Source organism: Chrysoperla carnea, chromosome 2 (genome assembly GCF_905475395.1).
Source record: "Chrysoperla carnea chromosome 2, inChrCarn1.1, whole genome shotgun sequence".
NCBI lineage: Eukaryota > Metazoa > Arthropoda > Insecta > Neuroptera > Chrysopidae > Chrysoperla > Chrysoperla carnea.
This window is the reverse complement of record NC_058338.1, coordinates 16799431-16821740: the sequence shown is the minus strand read 5'-3', so window position 1 is coordinate 16821740 and position 22310 is coordinate 16799431. Positions and strand designations below refer to the sequence as shown.

The 22310-nt window shown below is 28.2% G+C and overlaps 1 protein-coding gene across 1 annotated transcript; it reads left to right on the top strand.

The window, feature by feature from the left end:
- Window positions 1–1853: 1853 nt before the first annotated feature.
- On the top strand, window positions 1854–21151 carry LOC123292510 (dopamine D2-like receptor; the record flags this gene model as incomplete). The annotated part of the gene is made up of 7 exons (XM_044873224.1): window positions 1854–1866; window positions 2169–2331; window positions 8212–8464; window positions 9415–9749; window positions 17715–17912; window positions 18193–18383; window positions 20949–21151. Coding segments are annotated over exons 1-7 (1356 nt in total), but the record flags the coding sequence as incomplete, so codon positions are not given.
- Between the last annotated feature and the right edge of the window lie 1159 nt (window positions 21152–22310).

The window sequence follows — 22310 nt, the reverse complement described above, 5'->3', positions numbered from 1 at the left end:
TCAACTCAAACAATTTTTATACCTTGTATATGTATATTTTAGCTGTTTTCTTGTTTAGAAACTATCGAAAATTTGTGTTACTTTTTCGTGAAGCTAAATTCGATTTAGACAAAATAAAAAACAAGGAATGATAAGGATTAAATAAAATTTATTATCTGTTAATAAAACATTTTTAAAATGATCTACAAGATTTTTTAAATTGATACTTATTGAAACAAACAATTTAAGTACAACTTCGTTTAAAAAATAAGTTTTAAAATATATCGTACAAACATACATACAAACTCATACCCGTGTATTTTCTATCGTTAAAAAGATATCATCTTAAATATCTACTAAAGTCGTGATATATATAAGAATTATCCTTATAGTGATAGTTGAACATAAAATAACCAACATTGCTAACGTTAGCAATGTTGGTTATTTCTTTAAATTTTATCTATATATCTATGTGTACAAAAAATGATACTTTATATTACCTTTTGTAGAGGTGATAGAATAAATTTGATAAATTGTTGGATTGGGCGAAAATTGGATTTGTTAATGAGAAAACTTGCAACGCCTATCTTTTTCTAAAATAGATCGAGAGAGTAAAATAAAGTGAAATGACGATTGACAAAAGACGAATGTTGCTTATTCGTTGTGTGCGTAGTCATGGAAGGGACAATAAAATCGATGCCAGCGCTTTAAGTGAAAAATTTTGGAGTTAAAGGGGGCTGTTATGACTAATTTGCAATTCTTTACATGTTAATGGAATAGAAATGTCAAATTAAAATTATTGAAAAACACGAATTAATTAAACTTAATGCATTAAAAATTGTGAAAATAAGAAATCAAATTGAACAAATATTATTTTTCAAATGTAAATTATCATAATTATTTTTTTAAATTTGTGAGACAAGAATATTAAATTTTAAATGTAAGTCTTAAATGCAATCCAAACAATTATATATGCATCCATACAATTCTATAATTAAAGTAGTGTATCGTTACCATGGAAACGAAACTCACGCACGGAGCGAATAAGGACGTAACTTTTATTGGTTCAAACACAAAGGTCAAATTTTTAACATTTTTGATAGAATTGATATTAACGGCCGGTAATAAATCCCTGTAAATGTGCTATTTGTAAGATTTCTGGTTGGTTTTAATATCTCTCACCATTCAAATACATCATAAAGGTGGAATATGCTTTTAATAAACGAGAGGCAAAAATTTATGCTCCAAAGAACTCAAAATAAATAATGAAAAATAGGAAAAAACGATTCATTAACTTTACCAAAATTAATTTTGCTCTATAGCCTTTAAATTTCTGCCCATATTATTTCTATATTATCTTATATTTTATAAACATGTTTATATTTCACCATATTCATAGTAACGTAAAATACGTGTTACAAATGGATATAACCTTATTTTTAGTATACTTGTACCTTCAAAACTATATATACGGTTTTATCTCTTAATATGTTGCAAAACATTACCACCAGAATGGTTTTGAACGTATGAACGGAATAGCATTTGGAGTATCGTTCCATAGAATTTTTTTCCTTTTTTTTTATTTTACAATAAAAGATTTATTATACTATTGAAGCTGGTACTTCGTACCTTACATTCAAAAGTTTAAAAAATAAAATAATTTAAACGAGGTAGTAAAAAAGATTTCTGGAAAATAAATATTGAAAAAAAAAATTATTTGTTCAAATTGAAAAACTTGTAGCCTGAAGACAGATACCTTGTACAAAACAATTTTGAATGTGTCATATTTTTGAAAATAAATTGCTTTTTATTAAAAGCTCACTGTTTTTACCTTAATCATAACTGAAGTTTTTAACTAAATAAGACAAAGACTAATGACTCCATTATGTGTGATGATCATATCCCCCTCTCACTTTTTTTGATATTAGTAAATATCTCGTTTTATCTAATATCAGACAGAAGATCACTTCACTTCGTCAAAAGGGAAATTATTGTTTAAATTGGACCTTTAGATTCTGTATAACATGAAGAAATCATTAAGAAAAAATAACTTACATGGCCTTCAGTTTTTTCAATTCAAACTCAAATAATTCCCCAAAATTTAATATTGATTTTATGTTTTAATCATATCTAAAGTAGACATTGTGAGGAATTTTTTTCAAATATCGAATAAAGTTTTGCAAGTTGAGTTGAATTTGTTTTATATCTAGTAGTATTAAATTTTCTTTGTTTCTTATTTCAGGTGAATGGTACATGGGCATTACCTAGCGTTGTATGTGATTTCTACATTGCAATGGATGTTACTTGTTCGACATCTTCCATATTTAATCTTGTAGCCATATCAATAGATAGGTAAGATCATTTACTTATTGTTTAGTTTGAGAATATTTATTCACTTTCCATGGTAGCTTATTGTACACCGACTTATTTTAATGCTTGTTGTGATGCCTTCGTAACTGGGATATGGAGACCGATTTCATTCAGAAATTTTCTCCATTATGACACCGAGAATACTAAAAAAAGTAAAAACTATGTATTATGTATTATTAATTCTTTATTTGCGTGAATTCTCAGTCAGTAAATATTTCATCAGGTCGAAATCGTTACTAAAAATTTTCACAATTTTACACACTCTTAAAAAAATGAAGATTATAGTTTAAAAAACTTCAAACTTTGGCACTGAAAAGTAGATAATAATTTTAATTGTAATGTAAAATGGAAAGCGTGCTGTGTTCGAAATCTGTCACATCAGCTAATTTAAAGAATTAATGTAGAAAGTAATCCCCACTTTGAACTTTACACAGCAACTAAAATTATGATCCATTTTTTTACTTTTTTTAAAACTATAATTTATTTTATTCAACGCGCTTTAATCTACAGTGAAACGTCGATAATTCGAACCTCAAGGAAAATGGAAAAAAGTTCGAGATAATGAATTTTTGCCTTAACAAATAGTTTGGGATACAGAGGATTGAAATGCTAAAATTTCGACTTATAAATGGGTGATTTTAATAAAATACATAGTTTTATATATATATTTTCAAACAAATTACATATTAGTGAGGTTTACTTATATTTACATATTTGTACCTATGTGTCCCAGATTTTGAAAAATCTTCGGCTTTTTCCTGAAAGATAGGCCCAGTGATACACTTACGTTTTAATAACGTTAGTGCTTAAGCTAGATTTGTCTGCTAATAGATTTGTATTTAAGAATATTTCGACTCTTTTCTTAATTTTTTTAGACAGAGTGCTTGCTGGTAATTCCTTATAGATCGGCTACGTATTTTTTCTTCATGTCACTTTTTACGGAATTGATAACGTCGAATTTTGCTCAAAGAGTTAAAGTAGTTAGCTTTCCTTTGATATTCATTTTGTTGTTATTTAATTAGTATTGATCATCAATTTTAATTACACCATAAAAATGACAAGTGAAATGAATGATTAATTAAACATAATGTGTTTTTTGAAATTTAAGTTACAGAGTATTAATATGTACTATCAATACCTCGTAGGGAAATAACATTTTATTCGAGTTATAATGTTTAAATAATTCCTACTAAGGATTACGATTTAAAGAGGTTCGACTGTATTACTAACGAAATAGGATATAATTATTAGTACTTTAAGTGCACCACCGTCCTCTGAACACCAGGCACGTAAAAACTCATTGTTTTGCAAAGTTATATAATGAGCTCATATTTCACAAATGCCCTTGTTGAATTCATAAAATGTTAAATCTCCTTATCTTACGAAATTTGCATTTTGCATGTGTTGTTTTTAATAGATGTATCTAAGTGAAAATAACACATCTTATGTATCTTCTCTTGTGTATAGTCAATGCAAATTAGAGTATGTAGAAGAAAAAGTACGTAGAGAATAAAAAGCTTATTTATTGTATAACCCTTAGCCTTAGTTTTGAAAATTATTGTGTAATCGTCCAACGAAAAAGGTTCGTTTCCATAATACCATAAGTCACAAGTGTACTTGTTGAAAGTGAACTATAGTGGCTTTTTAAAAATTGGTTTTATACTTGTGGGTAATACACATTTAAAAAATAAGCTAGTGTAGCGTCACTTTCTCACAAATTGTATAAAAAAAATTGTGAGCCATTCAGGCTTCCGTAGGTTAATGCTCTAGCAATTAAATTCGCAATATTTTTACCTGTTATATTTTAGATTTTTGTTCTTTTGCCGATCCAATTTGTGTATACTATAATTGTTTATTATATTACCTACACGGCTCATCTTGGACTAATAACATAAGAGAAATAACATTGAAAATTGTACATAACGTCTCCTATATTTATGCAGGAAATATGTGTAGATGTTTCAACCATTTCTAGAGTGAAAGCAATTTAATATTTAAATTAAATATATTTATGTTTGTAACTTTACCTTTTTAGTACAAGCAGTAAAGTCAAAAGTTCCTCTTAAGTTCAAAACTTACCTGAACAAGATACAAATTTGGTAGTTGACAGGTGGTAAAATAATAATTTCAACGATCCTGTATCATGTATCATGTACCAGAAAAAATTTCGAAAGTGTAAAATTAACAAACCTAAATTATTTTTTCTCAAATAAATTAAAAAGTTTGGTTTAAATAAAAAAAGTAGCCCATACAATAAGTATAGCTGATGTAATTCTGCACATTTTCTTTTCAGCTTTCTACAATCAAAATTGACTGAGATGTGCTTTTTGCGATGAGTAATTTTTTCTATGGTAATATAAAAGCGGATACCTGTGAAGTGGTAAATTTTATCAGTTTTTTGCGGGTTACTCAAAAACCGTACATTTAATCGAAAATAATGTGATGCCACTATAAATCTCGAAAATTAACAAAGATTCGAATGATTTTCGATTTATGGTTAATCGAATATCGAATATGAGTCGACGACAACTCAAATCGAACCATTCAAAGTTTTAATAACGAACAAGCGGAAAAAATGTGAAAAAATAAAAACGGAAAAGTGGTAATCAAAATGATCTAGTAAATATCACTAGTATGATAATTTACGGAGCTATGACGACAATAAACATGCTTCTTGGGAGATAAAATACCTTTATCCAGTCATAGCTCGGAAAGTGTTATATTTATAGAAACGAAATCAAACATTATTTTTGATATTTAATCAGATATATAGTGATATCATACATTTTTCGATTGAATGTGCCTAGAGTATTTGAAATATCCAAGAAAAACCGTAAAAATTAGGAGTTTCGCCGTATAGACTCGTTTAAATTAAATATTTTTCATGGTATAAACTTTTTATCTTTTTCACGTAATTTTTGATCTAAAAATCTCTATTGTCTGAACTATTATTGCACATACTAAACTTTAAATACAAAACTTTAATATTGCTAACTATTTTAATATCATTTAAATAAATAGTTATTAACACCTGCCTGCCAGCCAACCAGACCTAGTCATTCCGCTACGTATATTCCATGTATTGTTACGTATGTTTGTTTTCAAACAAAATTTCCTTTTTACCTTCACCCTTGAAAGAAAATTATATTTTATATTAAATAAGGTAAAATTCATTATGAAAGCGTTTTGTAGTAGGAAGGTACAGTATAACAAATACATTTTGATAATTGAAGCAAAAAGCAAAAAGTTTTATGAGAAACCTTATTCAATTTTATTTTCAAAGCATACAAAAAACAAGAGCGTATCACGATTTATTTGCCATAAAGTGTGCATGTTAAAGGCGGTGATTTTTATACGAAAACTTGCAACTTTCTACGTCACTGAATTTTGCTTACACATTTTTGTGAAATATTTCAGTTTATCGAATATGTAATCCTACTTAATTTGGGTCCAAATTTTATCCAATATTTATAAACCAAGTATGTAATCCTACTTAATTGGGGCCATAATTTTCAAATTTGTGATCAAAATTAACCTTACTCTAATAGATTTCAAAAATGTGGAGTCCTGGCCCCGGAATGAAGATCATAATTGATAGCTAGAGAAAAACTGATATCACAACAGAAAAGACTGACCCAAAGTTAGTAGATTTCATAAAAAATTCCAATAAGATCGGATCAAATTTGCCTATGTTATCAAAAGTTAAAATTTTTCAACTTTATGACGTCATCAGAATCCATAATTTAATGTTTCTCTATCACATCCAAATTTTATCCAATTTTGATAAATCAAGTATGTAATCCTACTAAATATGGGTCATACTTTTCAAATTTATGAGCAAAATTAACCTAGCTCTAATAGGTTTCAAGAATGTTGAGTCCTGACCCGGGAATGAAGCACATAAGCGATAGCTAACGCAAAACTGGTATCACAGTTGAAAGTAATAAACCAAAATTAGTGGGTTTCTAAAAAAATTTCAATAAGATCGGATCAAATCTACCTATTTTTTCAAAAAAATCGAATCTTTTAAGTTTATTTGAGAAAAATCTGAGAACATATTTATCATTTTACATGCCATTATCAATTAACGTAAAATTTTTTACATAAGTAGATGAAAATGTTAACCCTTTATTATTAAAGTTAAAAGTTCGAAATAATTAACCTTTGATAAACAAAAAACACAAATAATTCTTCAGAAGCTGTTCAAGCTATGCGTAACCATAAGGATAATAAATGTTTGAAGTTAAATATGTGGTTTTTAATTGTTTGAAAATAACTTTTTTTACTGCGTCCTCATTTTCTTCATTGTTATTTGCTTTCAACCAAAGTCAACAGTTACGCATATTATCTTCTACCCATGAAATTAAATCCTTTATTTTACACTTTTTAAAATTAGTTTTTTCAAAATTTAATCTAAGAGTGTAAAATATATACCCTTGTCAAACTGCCAAGTTAAGTGAGGTACTTACTTTGTAAAGATACCACCATAAATAACGAATGAAATATACACGTATGGTATGGTATAGGTGTACAGTTTTCTTAAATCGATTGATTTACTGATTGTAATCAAAGTAATTAATGTTTTCTTGTATACTCTCATTTTGATTGGCAGATGTGCTCTTAATCTTTGATTGACAAATTAAAATGTTATTTTATTTATAACGCAAACACCTTTTATCATTAGATACACTCATGTATGTACAATATATTTACCTGGATCTAAGTCTTACCTTCATACAATAAATTTTATTGGATTACACGAACATTGTAGTTTAGAAAGAAAATAAATAGGTAGCCTAGTTATTCGTATAGTTGGTGATAATGAAGTGATACTAACATAAACCATTTAAATCAGTAAATTTATATCTAGAATACTTTTTAAGATTGTTAAACGTTCTCAAGAGTAGGAAAATCGCCAAAATAGATTTTTTTTAAATATATTACATTGGGAATATAGATGAGCATATTTTTATTGTAAAGAAATTATTGTAGTTGCGAATCATCAGGGATGAGTTTGCAACGGAGATATGGATTTGGAACAGTTTCAGGGCTATTTCTGTATATAAGTACGTACTAAGTCCTGCAATAACTTTAGTAGCCGAGAATGTAGAACTTTTGGATTGAGGACTGTTGTAACATTTATTTAAGCAGCTATTATACTTTTATACTTCGTTGCACGAAGCGATATTGAAAACTTTCGTTCAGATATCATTGGAAATATCATCTTAAACTATTCCTGAATTAATTTGACTGATTTTAGAGACATACGATGAATCAACTCGATGTCAAATATGTTAGTTATTTAACTAAATCGAAAATATGTTAGTTATTTAACTAAAACTAGATAACAGTTTGGATTTTTGGACGATAAATATTTATTTTTACGTTTTTGTACCGGTAATCCGACACTGGATTCCCGGTAATCTGACAAACGTTTTACAAGGCAGTGTCGGGCTATCAAATTTTTCGGATTATAAAGTACTACGTTAGACCCCCTATAGTCCGGAATTTTTTACAAAAGAGTACCTTGTAATCCGACAAGTATAAATCATACTTCAATACAAAAACAATAGTCGGATTACAGGGGGCGCCAGATTATCCAGGGGTCGGATTACCGGGGTTCCAATGTATTAAGTTGTGCATCTTTTGTCGATAGCATAAACGGCATCTCTATTTAATTTGCGTAGCAGAGAAAGCAAACATTAAATCGTTAAATCGTTATTATTAGAAGCAAACATTACCAACTCATTTTTCGAGCTAGGTATACTTGTCTATAATATAAGTTTAACTAACTCTAATTGATTTCAGGAAACTAGGTTAACGGAGAGAAAATTAAGTAAAATATTTTTTATTTATTTTCAGATACATTGCTGTTACTCAACCAATGAAATATGCAAGACATAAAAACAATAGACGTGTATGGTTAACAATAGCATTAGTATGGGTAATAAGTATGGCAATTGGTTCACCGATTGTATTAGGTTTAAATAATACACCAGATCGTGTTGCAGATGCATGTCTATTTTATAATAGTGATTTTATTATATACTCAAGTTTATCTTCATTTTATATACCATGTATAATTATGATTTTTTTATATTTCAATATTTTTAAGGTAAGATTTTTTACTATGAGTGTATTTTACATAGTATATCTTATACATAGAGAACGCCATGGCTCAAATGTTGAATGAGAGAGAAAACTGTCAGTTAGTTTCTACGTGTCCTTGCCTAATCTATATGTCATTGGCTAGATATTGTTTTCATTACACAAAATCTTTATGCATAATATGATTATGACATATGACTATGACAAAGACACATTGGAACTAACAGGCAGTCTTCCCTCTCATTCATAATATTGCATCCACTTACAGACTAGCATATCCCTCGCGTAATCTATGTACAATATTCTAAGGTATTTTAAGAGTGTATTTAAAAAAAATTTGTTGTTCATATTAACTTAAAGGTATTTCCAGCATGATATTTGAAGTTCCCATGCTAAAACTATGGTAAAACCCATTTTTCGACAGAATTTATCGAACTTATATTTTCACAGACTAAGAATAAGACTAACTATTAAATACTAAACTTTTGAATGTTTGCCAAAAAAATGCTACAAATTCGGAATTTCACAGGTAACATTATTCTGAGCCTGTGAAAAAATAGGCCAAATTTGTCGACAAGTGCTTTCTGCTGGAAAAACCTTACTCATTTAAAATTAAATTAAATAAACAAGTATTTTAAGTTTGGCAAAATTCTTAGCTAAATGCTTTTCCACAGAGACTCACACATAATCCACAATTACTCATTGACTTAAAAGTTCAGTCCGAGGACCGTGAAAAGTATCTTTATTTGATTACATTAAAAGTTATTATTACAATTTTTTTAAATATTTTAATTACACTCTCTATTTATATCGTACAATCTCCCAACCAACGATTAGATTCCAAAGTCTGATAGCCGATATTTGGTTGCTAGATGATTTGCACTAAAACTCCTGACGTAGACTCTAATTTTACGTAAAGTATTGATCGTAATATGATAATTTGTTTTCTACTTGAAGGAATTACGAAATCGTGCAAAAAAATCAAAAGCAGTACGTCGACCACAAACATATGAAATAAAACCAGGTACTGTTATTGAGAATGTAGCAAGTACACGTCGTTTGGCTGAAACACAATTAGGTGGTGATAATAATCAACTTGGTGTCAATATCACACCCATTCCAATTGATGAACAAGCAACAAATACTGGATCAGGGTCAGCGGATGAGGATGACGATATCGTTGTATTACAAGACAATAATGTCATCTTACCCGAAGATGTTGATGATTGTCATATTATATCCAATGACAAATCTACCGAATTTATTTTAGCTACAGTTGTGGAAGAAGCTGCGTAAGTTTTTATTTTATTTTTAATTTTTCTATTCTTTGTCTATATTTATGCTAAAAATTTAGAATGAAAACGTTTATTAATGTGGAGAGAATATTTATAACCTGAAAATATCAAAATTTCAAAATGAAAATAGTTTTTTTTTCTATAAATTTTCGCACTTCAAAGTAAGCAATATTTTAGTAAATATACATGCTTTGAATACGCTAAAAATGCGCTTTCAGCGACTATCTAGACCAATATACCTTATTGTGTTAAAAAAAGCGTCAAAACCATCCAGAAACGTTGATTTCGATTGCACTACGCCATTTTAACATTTGCAAATGATTCCTTAATGATAATGCATTGGTAAAAAGAATCGATTTGCATCAAAAATCATGTTAACTTTAAATAAAACACAGTCAAAATGTTTATGGTTTAAGAACTTCTTCAGTTTTAATAATCATTTGAATATATAAAGAAGGGGCTTTGGTTGCAGTTTTCACAGAATGAGCGTTTTCTTTCTTTCTCTCATATTAACATATTTTTCTAACCTTACATTGAGTGTTTGTTTTTGTGTTTGCTTAAGTATAATATTATTTTGTTCATATTTTATTGTTATTTGGAAAAAACTAAACAGTTACATTTAACTTTTTCCCTCAGAATTTCACGAATATTTTTTCACAGACATAGAATAGGACTTACTATTAAATCCCAATTTTTTATATGATTTTGACCGTTAAAACACGAGAAAATTCATGCCTACTTTCCCAATTTTGGCAATTTACGTTATCTTGAAAACAGAACGACGTGGTGCTTTTTTTTATTAAAAAAAGATTCCTTTTCTCTCCCACCTTTTTATTTTCAATGCTGCCGAGAAAATTTTTTCATACCAGAAAAAATTGTTGGGAGGACAGTGAGTTTTACATGCTTTGACCCTCAAAATCGCGAACTTTGCAGCTGATTATCTCGATATCTAAACTACCAAACAAATTCTGCAACTTCCAGATCTCACAGCTAACATTATTGAAAAAAATAGGCCAAATCTGTCGAAGTGCTGTCATGCTGAAAATACCTTTAACTATATAGGTAGCAAATTAAGCCGAGAGGATGGCATATTTAGGTAACGTCTTAACTACCAGACCCTTTTCAGGCCGTTGTCGTGCGGAATTTGTACATTTATCGAATTTCGAATCCATTTTCCCCCAAATTATTATTTTTGACCTCAGTGTTCTCGGATCTATAGAAAATATTGTGAAGTTCAAAAATATCATTGCATGAAATCAAATTATTGAAAATGTTACAGCTACAAAAAAGTTGTCTTTGGTGGAAAATGTTTTCTTTTTTAATGGTAATGCTTTATAAGATTTCAATTTTTTTTTTTTTTTTTTTTTTGTTTATCAGAGCTTTTATGCGTTTGCAATTTTCATTAAATTATGAATTATGCTTACCAAGTAGGTTAAGTTAGCGACGACCAAAGAAATTTAAATTGGAAATATTTACTTTTTTTTTATTTTTTCATTTTGTGGGAAAATAAGAATATTAATAGTGATAGTTGAAACGAAATCGATCCAGCTTTAACGAATCTTCTTTTTTTTTTTATTAAACTTTTCTTATGAATCGAACACTTTGATAATTTAATTACAGACGTTACAAATAACGTAAGAGACTAAAATTATCTTTTACAATGATTAGGGAAAAATTCGAACAAAATTAGAAAATTTTATTACATAATATTTACCCAAAGTTGTATAACTTAAAAATCTTGATGTAAAACATCAAAAATTTTAAATGATACAACAACAAAGTTTTAATATTGTAACTATTAAAATTCTAAGATACATCATTTGATGAACAGAGACGACTATAGTTAGAGTATTGATGATTGAAGAGCGATATCTTTATTATCAAAAGCATCACTTCCACACAATATATTATATATTTTTGTAGTTGCGTGGTATTGTAAAGCCAAAATTAACTCATTGCTTGACTACAAAGCATGTATTTGATTTATATGTATGTGCCGTGCAATGAACCCAGAACAATCACGTTAAAAAATCATCCTTACTGGAATTACGTACAGCTTATGAATCTTATCCTGTAGATACAAATAGAAACATAAACTACATCATAGAATAAGACATGCTTCGATACCGATAATAATTATCGTACATCTTAATATTCTGTAGAACTATATTAACACAAGTCTATCGATTGAACATTAACCATTATTAACACAATTCGAAATCGTAAACCCATAAAATCTGTACATATATTGTTACTTATAGTACGTACCGTACATAGTGGGATAGTATGTATACCTAATGTTACAATTTACATGGTATATTGGTATATATTCTCGTACATTGTACAGGATATTTATAATGTAACATTTTAATACATAAGTTCAATTGTAAATATTTACAATACATTTAACGAGAACACATTATCTGTTTACATACCGATTAGATTTTATGTGATTTATGGATTGACAAAAGTCCATATAGTATTGAGATCAAATTGATATTTTGATGTGAGCCTGTATTCGCTCCGTGCGTGAGTTTCGTTTCCATGGTAACGATACACTACTTTAATTATAGAATTGTATGGATGCATATATAATTGTATGGATTGCATTTAAGACTTACATTGAAAATTTAATATTGTAGTCTCACAAATTTAAATAAATAATTATGATAATTTACATTTGAAAAATAATATTTGTTCAATTTGATTTCTTATTTTCACAATTTTTAATGCATTAAGTTTAATTAATTCGTGTTTTTCAATAATTTTAATTTGACATTTCTATAACATTAACATGTAAAGAATTGCAAATTAGTCATAACAGCCCCCTTTAACTCCAAAATTTTTCACTGGAAGCGCTGGCATCGATTTTATTGTCCCTACCATGACTACGCACACAACGAATACAAGAATAATTTTGAATGTTTATAAATGTAAAATAAAGTAAATAACAATTAATAATCATGTCGTTCATATGAAGCCCATATAAGCCATACCATCAATTTCACAGCTATGAAAAGAAAACAAGCTGTGGATAGGATCTGGTGCGTCCTTTAAGATTTACACGAATATTAAATAGTCATAAAAACAAGTGAAATTTACAAAATTTGAAACATATATAAGAACAGTCTCCCATTAAATTACATTTTTCTTAAAGCATTTTGAAGATCGTCGCCAATTTTTTTGTTTTTTTCGGGAACGGAACCCTAAACTCGCACTTGAAACATAGCTAAGAACACTTTCCGTTAAATTATCTTTCAAACGAAAACAAAAAAATTAAAATCATTTCATCCGTTTAAGCGCTACGATGCCACAGACAGACAGACAGACAGACAGATACACAGACAGACTCACACATATAGCGGTCAAAGTTATAACACCCCTTTTTTTTATTTCGGGGGTTAAAAATAAAAAATAAAAACTCGACCGACTCGACACGACTCAATCTCGATTTTTTTCGAATCATATTGAAGTTAATACGCTTTGATCGACACCTCAATGAAATCGATACCATTTCTTGATGTTTATACTTTGTCCTAACCATGAAACATAAAGATAATATGTTAAAATTTTGATTTCAAAAATCAGACCCATTACAATAACTTCCTATACTGGGAAATTAAAACAAATTTAATCTGTATCTTTTTGCAGATGGTGGAAATGTTTTCGCTGATTATTTAATTGTTACGAAGATTTTAATATTATGCAAATTTCTAATTCAACCTTGTAAGAACTATTATGCCACAGACAGACAGACAGATACACATAACACTCCTAGTTTTGGTTCGAGAGTTAAAAAGTATTTTAAAGAGATCTGTAACTTTTGTTTTGAAGGCAGGTTCTTGAATTTTCATTAGTTTATTTTAGTATGAATCTCACAAGCGTCGATTTTACTTCACACTTTTTAGGCTCATATAATCCACATTTGACGTATAGTGTGGTCTCAGATAACTTTTATTTTCTAATTATTAGGTGGAGTGGTTATTCAAACTTATCATCAAGATAATAATAAGTATGATTACTTTCATCAAGATTTAACAATTTGTTCAAGACATATAATTTTTTACCTCCGAACTAAAAAAGAGAGTTGTTATAAGTTTGTCCGCTATGTGTGTGTGTCTGTCTGTTTGTGGCATCGTAGCACCTAAGCGAATGGACCGATTTTCTTTGTTACGTTTAAAAGGTAATTTAATGGATAGTGGAAAAGGCTATATACGAAGGAGGTAATTTATTGGAGAGATCTTATTAGATATGTTTCATATAAAATTTATGAAATTTGACTAGTACATGCTAATTAAATCTTGAGACTTTTGATTAAGATAGTACCATAACGACCGACATACCACAAAATTACTGCCAATATAATTTAGAACCAATTTGCATATAAAACATCTTTCATATAACAATGCATATTTTAACTATCCTGTGTATAATAATATTATTATTAATAATTAATAATTACCCAAGATAAGCGTATAAAACTGCAATTAATACCTATGTGTACTCACAGTAATTAATGTAATCTATCTACTATACCCCCAGTATAGTGAGTGCAGCAACACATTTCATATTAATTACATGCTAAATACATCGAAATATTACCTCATTAATTAATTAACTAGGTCAAATTCAAATATTAGTCTAACCAATATTTAGGTGGAGTATACGATATACGTTAAGATATGTGGGTATATTATACAGAATTGTTTTATAAGTATGGAATATTAAATATAACTCGCGGCTTTGCTGTAGTGATCAAATGTAGCTCCTCCAAATATGAGGGTACTTCACAATTGCGTTTTAGCTATAAAATAATTAATTTTATTCGCTGCTTCCTACTGGTGGTACGTGCTAGTTAGCCCACGTTACGGAGAAATCTACTTAACGATAGATAGCTCACTGAGTCCCTGCTACAATTTTTTATGCAAAATTTGTGGTGAATTTTCAAAAATTACAGATCAATTGCATAAATAAAGTTTTGAGAGTTCGAAAAAATTTAGATTGCCTTACTTGTTCGTCTTTAGTATACTCTTTGTTTGTCCCCTTGTGGCCAGCACACAAAAACGCTGAATAATGTAATTAACTGCATGACAGAAAATAAAAACAAAAAGAAATAAAATAAAATAATCTGATGGGTCGATTGTAAACTATTGTATAATTTAATTTATCAGGTCTACGGTAGTGTATGCATGTAGTCCACTACGTTCGAATTGTAAGTCCATAGCTTACCACAATTTCACTATTTTATCTGACATACAGATTGTTTCAAATGGAACACACGGAAAAACACAAATATTTGTTAGTACATAGTCAAAATCGTATTTTAATCAATTCTTCAATTCCGTTTCCAACACAATATGCTCTTGACGATATAATTGAACTGTTTGACAGAAATTAACGTCAATTTTTACCTTTTTTATTAGCTATTATCTTTTTTATTAGCCCTCGGGAAGAAATATGGGTTCTTCTGTGTATCTCCAGATGTGACATCGTATATAGGTCCCCATAGGTTGTGTATAGGTCCAGATATGACACCGTAACTTAGAAATCTAAAAATTTTTTCAATCGGAAAACGACACATATGTTATAATAATAAAAGCTGTATAATAACCTATTTACTAAATGATTCTGATCTTTGGTAACTTCTGAATACTGTCCATAGATGGTGAATCTTATGACTCTTTTTTTTTATAATAATAATTGTTAAAATAGTTTTTTATACATTCGTTAATAATTTCAATTTACAAATTATGAAATTTTCATTATTCATACAATAATTAATGAAAAAATTTAAAAAGAAAAACACAGTTATTTCGAAGTTTAAAATTTTCACTGACTATCGTTTTTAAACTTTTCGTTTTATGAATCTAGTACAATTTTAACTCATGTTATTGAAGATTTCTCTCTAGAATCAGTTTCTTATACCTATTACACACTCTAAAAAAATAAGCAAAACAACCTATAACTTTTCCTTATTTCCTGCATCTCTCCTTAAGCGTTTTTCTAAATATTTTTGAGACATAATGTATATTTGGTATAATGCACAGTTTGGTATACTACTTAGATTCCTTAATATGTATGCAATTGAAATTGATATACAGTTGCCAAAAACCAAACAATGCATTTTATCTATCAACAATAATACTATCCCTCGCTTTTATTCCCTCATTCCTATCGCTGACCAAAAAGTTCTATGCTATTATATTATATGTTGGTGTTATTTTACTAGAAATTATAGAAATACTTGTGGGTTTAAGTATGAATGAAGACTATTTGTAATTCAAAATGTAACCTAATTATTTATTCATTTAGAAATACGTGACCAAATTTTATCTTGGGATTAATATATGATTTAAGAACTTACATAAGTTTCTGTATTACAAACAAACGTACGAATAAACAAGTTTATAGGAATAAAATAATCAATTATATATTATGGCCACTATTTTAACCAATTAGTTAACAATTTTCGTGCATTCCTTAATTCATTGAAATTCGATTAGAAATGGCTTATATCAAAGTAAATAAATTTAAAAGAAACTTGACCTTTTGAGATTTACTGATGATCTTAAGAGATTTCAGTACTAAATTATCTTCAAAATAAACGACTATACTACAACTTCAAAAAATTTGTTTCTCTCTATTTCACTTTTCACCCATGAAATGACCCATGAAACATGCGAAGTAAGTTTTCTTCTCATGTAAACTGTTCAAGAGATTTCCGAGTTCAAAATACTAAGGGATCCGTTTTAATTATTAAATAAGGTCTCTAGTCCTTTAGGAAACGAAAACCTGAAAATAGAAATTCTATGAAAAAAATTTTGTTAACGTTTCCTAAAGTTGAGAATACCAATCTCTAATCAAATTGTGAAAGACTATAAAATATTAACATCTTTTCCACGCCAAATCTCAAAAGGGTAAATTTTTTTATCCTTTATTATTTGCGTCAATTTATTTAATTTTGGTTGCTCCCCGATTCTTCCAAGTTGTGGCCACTATGATTTTAATGTCGACGTTACTATAATTTCAAAGCTTGTGATGCCAGTTTGCTTCTTTTTTTTTTTTTGTCTATTATGCTATTTGTAACAAAAGGCTTATTTTCATTGTTGCACTGTATTCGCTTATTATAAATTTTTATTTATGAATTTTTAACCAAAAAGGCTTTTTATTCTTCTTCTCTATTATCACGTATATTACGACTTTCAGCACTTATATTGGCTAAAAGTAATCGGTTTAATTTAATTTACAATATGCTTATCCAATTGGTTTGCTTCTAAAACTTAAAAAAAGTATGATTTTGTAAGATATCTTCAAATTTTTATTTTATTGTATTCGAATAGATTGAAATATAGATACTATAATCATATTTTATCATATCAGCTTATTAAATCAGCAGTAACGAATTATTAGAATAATTAGTTATTGTTCTGATACGTTTTGGATACAATAATGTTTCTAGAAAAGAAAACTGGACATGCAAACGCAGGTAAAATTTAGGCATATCAAAGGGTCGATAAAAAATCAATTCCGAAATATTGCTAATCTTAGTAAGATATTACTCTCAACAAATATCGCATTTGTTACCTGAAAGTTAAGCTAGTATATTTATGTTCAAAAATTATTGACAGTGGAGATCTTTCATCATAGGAATTTTTGTTCAAGGAACCAAAGACTTCAAAATATGGAAATTAAACCAATTTGTCGAGATTTCATTCCATAATCAACGTTGTATCCTATGGGTTGAGTGCTTTTTCATACCGAATACCTTCCTAATTTTTTAAGACTATTATTTTTTTAGTCTAATACTCGATTAAAACGATTCATAGGATTTTGCTTTTTTGAAGATATCGTACAAACTATTTAAAAAAAATCAAATTTAACTAATTAACACAGCCTTTTTGAGCACAAAATTCATAATATTAAAATAACAATTGGCAATTTTGAATTGTTATCAATATACAGGAGTATTTCCAGTGTGGTGGCAACACTGGCATCACCAGCACCATTACCGGATCCTAATGGTAACAACGATAGTGGGTATGCCCCTAGCCAACCTGAAATACAATGTGATATTCATAGTCCATCGAAACGGATCATACGTTCACAAAGTAAACGGTCAAATGGGGCCACAACGACTGACACAAGTGATACAGAACTTAAGTAAGTTCATGGACGATCGATTATTGTGATGACACTTATACACGCTCACAAACAGAACAAACAATTAAAAAATACGACCACACTGATTCTCATAACACGCACACACCAAAACGAAATGAATACAAGTTTATAAAAAATGATTTAATTCAAAAATTATATATGAGCCAATAAAAATCTTGTGATAATTAAATTTCGAATATTGTCAGTCATTCTTTCACCCATTTCCATTTCTCCTTATATTTTTTAAACATATCATCTAATTGGATTTAATTTTTTTAAGACCCATACGTACTATATCCGACCAAACCACTGAACGTGATCGAACATCAAATGGTTCCAAAAAGGAAAGAAAAGCAACAACAGCAGCCAGATTTACTATTTATAAAGTAAACAAAGCATCCAAGAAAAAACGAGAAAAGTCATCAGCAAAAAAAGAACGAAAAGCGACAAAAACATTAGCGATAGTTTTGGGTAAGTAACTTTTCCATTCTCACAAACATGTTTTATTTTGCCACCATGTTAAAACGATGCAATTGAGGTTAGACTGTTTTTTTCTGTTCACGCGATATCTTTCTTATTCCTTCAAGATTTACCACTCATTTTCAAGCTTATCATGCTCACTACTGGCTGGAAAAATAATATTAACAATTAATTTTGTTTATTATGTAATTTGTATATCATATCTGTAATAAAATTGCCTATAAATAAAAATGTAGAAAACTATTGTTGATGTTTAATACAGTTTTTAGCCAATTTTATCGACTGCAAAATTCATCACGGTTCGTGCTAGTAAAAATGTATTGATTTTGATCGAGATTGTGATTTAAAACAAATTTTATCTCAATTTCTACAGATAAATTTTTATCCTTTGAAACAATTTAGTGTTTTAAGGCTTTGGTAGATATAAATTAATTAAAAAATAGTGTGTTATATTTATAATCATTTTGAACAACTCCATTGGATAATAGATTCTATATCGGCTATTGCTGTTAAATTGAAACAATTGAATGTGCCCGATAGTAGAATATAACTACTTATAGAGAAAATTAACTTGGAAAATATAAAATTATTTGGAAACGATCAAATGAATTCAATAAAATTTTATAACCATTGATTTTAATGAAAATAATATAAAATTTTTATACGAAAGTACTTTGTTTCGAATATACAAAATTCATAAAAATATTATTGAACGGTTGACATCTAAACAGTATAATTTAATGATACAGATATTTGATAAATATAGGGAGTGGCATTTAACACATGGAATAATCTTTGTGTTGCACGGTACTTGGTGACACACTTAAATCGAACAAATCAACTGAAAATATTTAATTTTTTTTTTCTCTTAGTACCTATCTCCAAATAACCACACACAAGCAATATACTGATAAAAATAAAATAATTAGTAGAAATTTTCTTAGATGTTTAATGATCCGGCATCAATGATTTTACAAGTACAAATAAAGACGACTCACCAAAGTTTTTAATAATTTTGAATAAAAGGCTTGATTTTTTTTTATATAAAGTTGGACTAAGTCTAAATCAATTCTGAAAAATTTAGGGATGGTTACCCGATTATTTAAATAAATTAATGACTTAAAAAGTAAGCATATTTAACATTAGTTTTACGGGAAAACTAGGTGAATGATATGTTTTCATAGATTTCTCCAAAACTAGTCGGTGAAAATAAAAAAACCTATTTCAATTAAATTTTAAGCCTAACAAATTATTGAAAACGGATGAAAGGATGTATAAACGCGGTAGTGAGGACACAAATTAAAAAAAAAAAAAAAAATATATATATATATATATATATATATATATATATATATATATATATATATATATATATATATATATATATATATATATATTTTCAATTTTGATGATGAATTATGCTATAACTTGACAACATAAGACGAAGTACGAATAAATTTTTCGATATCTAACGGTCGATATCGACGGTCTTTCCAGGAGAGAGCAGAATTTTTAATATCAATACATTTAAAATTTTTATTCAATGCCTATATACTTTTCAAATTCCCACAAATTACAAAAACCATATTTTTACTTTATTTTTGAAAATATAAAATTCTTATCAATTTTCTATTTTTATAACACCATAATTGAAAAAAAAAACCATTGATTAAACCGTTTCTATTTTTACGACATGATCAAATTTTTATTTGTTCATAAATTGTATAACGTAAACTGTATTATGATGATAATTTCATTACCTATATCTGTCTAATACATACCTAGTCAACTTATTCGAAACATTTTCTAATTCAAAAATTTCCATAAAAATTCAAATAAATATTTTATTTTCTAGTCACAATATTTCTTATATAACTCGCTTATAGTCTAGTTTTCATGAGTACATTTCAATTTTTGCCAACGTAAGGAAAATAATCTGATCAACAACCTAAATCCTGTTTGCTGCTTCAAACAGTGTTGTCTGAATGATCAGCGAATATTTACTACCAGGCAGGTGAATTTCGACAGTTTGTGCAAAAATTATATAGATTATAAATTGTAGTTGATTTTCACCCCTTGTTGGCTGTTGGGTTGGCTGAAATTACAATGTGTTGTAGTCTTCGATGTCCTAAATCAAAGTCTCCATGGTTGCAACGTACAATTGTCAATAAATCTCGACATTGGGGTAGATTGAATTGCGATCTAACAATTTTTGAGCCATTTTCTTTTTTATAATTCATTTAAGTAGAAATCAGAAAATTCAATGAAAGCTATATCAACTGTCTAAAAATATCCCTCAGTTTTATTTACAATTCGAGATTCCATTTATCTTTCGAAACAACACTAGATTTTCTAAGATTGTGAGAGATAAAACATCATCTTCTTGCTTCAATTGGAAAATTGGAAATGTTGACAAATTGAATGGATTCGATATTAATTGATCGTTAAAAAGCAAAACTATTATAAATTCAATTTTTTCCAAATTTCTTTTTGAAAAGTATTTGTATTTGTAACCAAAACTTATTCTTAATAACTTATTCTGTTTTGAATTTTCAGGTGTATTTTTAATATGTTGGGTGCCATTTTTTACATGTAATATTATGGATGCAATGTGCAGTAAATTGGGAATGGATTGTCAACCAGGTTTTGCAGCATTTTTATTAACGACATGGCTAGGTTATATGAACTCGTTTGTAAATCCTGTCATTTATACAATATTCAATCCTGAATTTCGTAAAGCATTTAAAAAATTAATGCATATTGGTGTTTAGAAATTTTATTTTCATTCAAAAAATTTGCATTTAATTAATGTACATTTTATATTTTTTAAAGTGTTTCCACAGAAAATAGATTCTAGAATGTAAAAACAAGCGAAACGAAGTTTTTGACAGTATTCTTGTCGAAACACTTAATAAATTTAATTTATTTTAAAATAAAAATCATATTGAAAATAGTTTTTTGAGCCAACTATTTTCAATATAAACATTTGTTCTCGGTTAGAAAGTATTTTGGTAAATTGAGTTGTTAGCACAATATTTCCATTGTTTCGTAATCAATTTATTGATAAATAAATGACCAGAAGTTTTGTTCGAAATTTAGATAATACTTTTTGAATACTTTAGTCCTTAAATTATTGGGGTAAATTTTTAGAGATACTTAATTATTACATAAAGCATCAGGGTCTTTGACAATCAGTATATACATTTGTAAAACTTTTTTCTGGTCAATCAAACAATTCAAAATTGTACGATATTTAAAAATTTTTAAAATTTCTTTCTGCCATAAATCGCACAACTCAATTTACGGAAATTAACAAATTGAAAAATTATTTATTTTTAATCATAATCGTAATTTTTAGTTGCAATCCGGATTTTCAGGGTATTAAATTTTACTTCAAATCGGCTATCTATATAGGGTTAATTATTTCAACTTATATATTTTTTACTTAAACACCGAATACGAACACTTTTAATCCAATCAAAAACTTTTTTAAGAACAAACAAACATATCGATATGAAAAACTATAAATGCGGAAATGCTCAAGGTGTAACAAGTTTGGGCATTAAAATGCAAAACGAACTAACAGTTCTGTATATTTGTTTCTCAGAATATTTTACATAAACTTTCCATTATGATAGGGCAATAAAAAAAAAACTTTTTCTATAACTTGAACAATATATTTGCACAATACTTTTTCGTACTCAAGCAAAACACAAAATATTGAGATACATTTTTATGTACAAATTTTTAATAATTATTTTAGAGTACATTGTAGTATATTTTACTCATAAAAAAAAAAACAAACGTCTTTCGTGAGTAGGCACAATGACTGCTCAGTTTAATTTTTCAAATTTTTATAATAGTTCAGAGCTTAAGAGGTATGTACACGTTTGGGAAATAATTTTAATATATATTTTT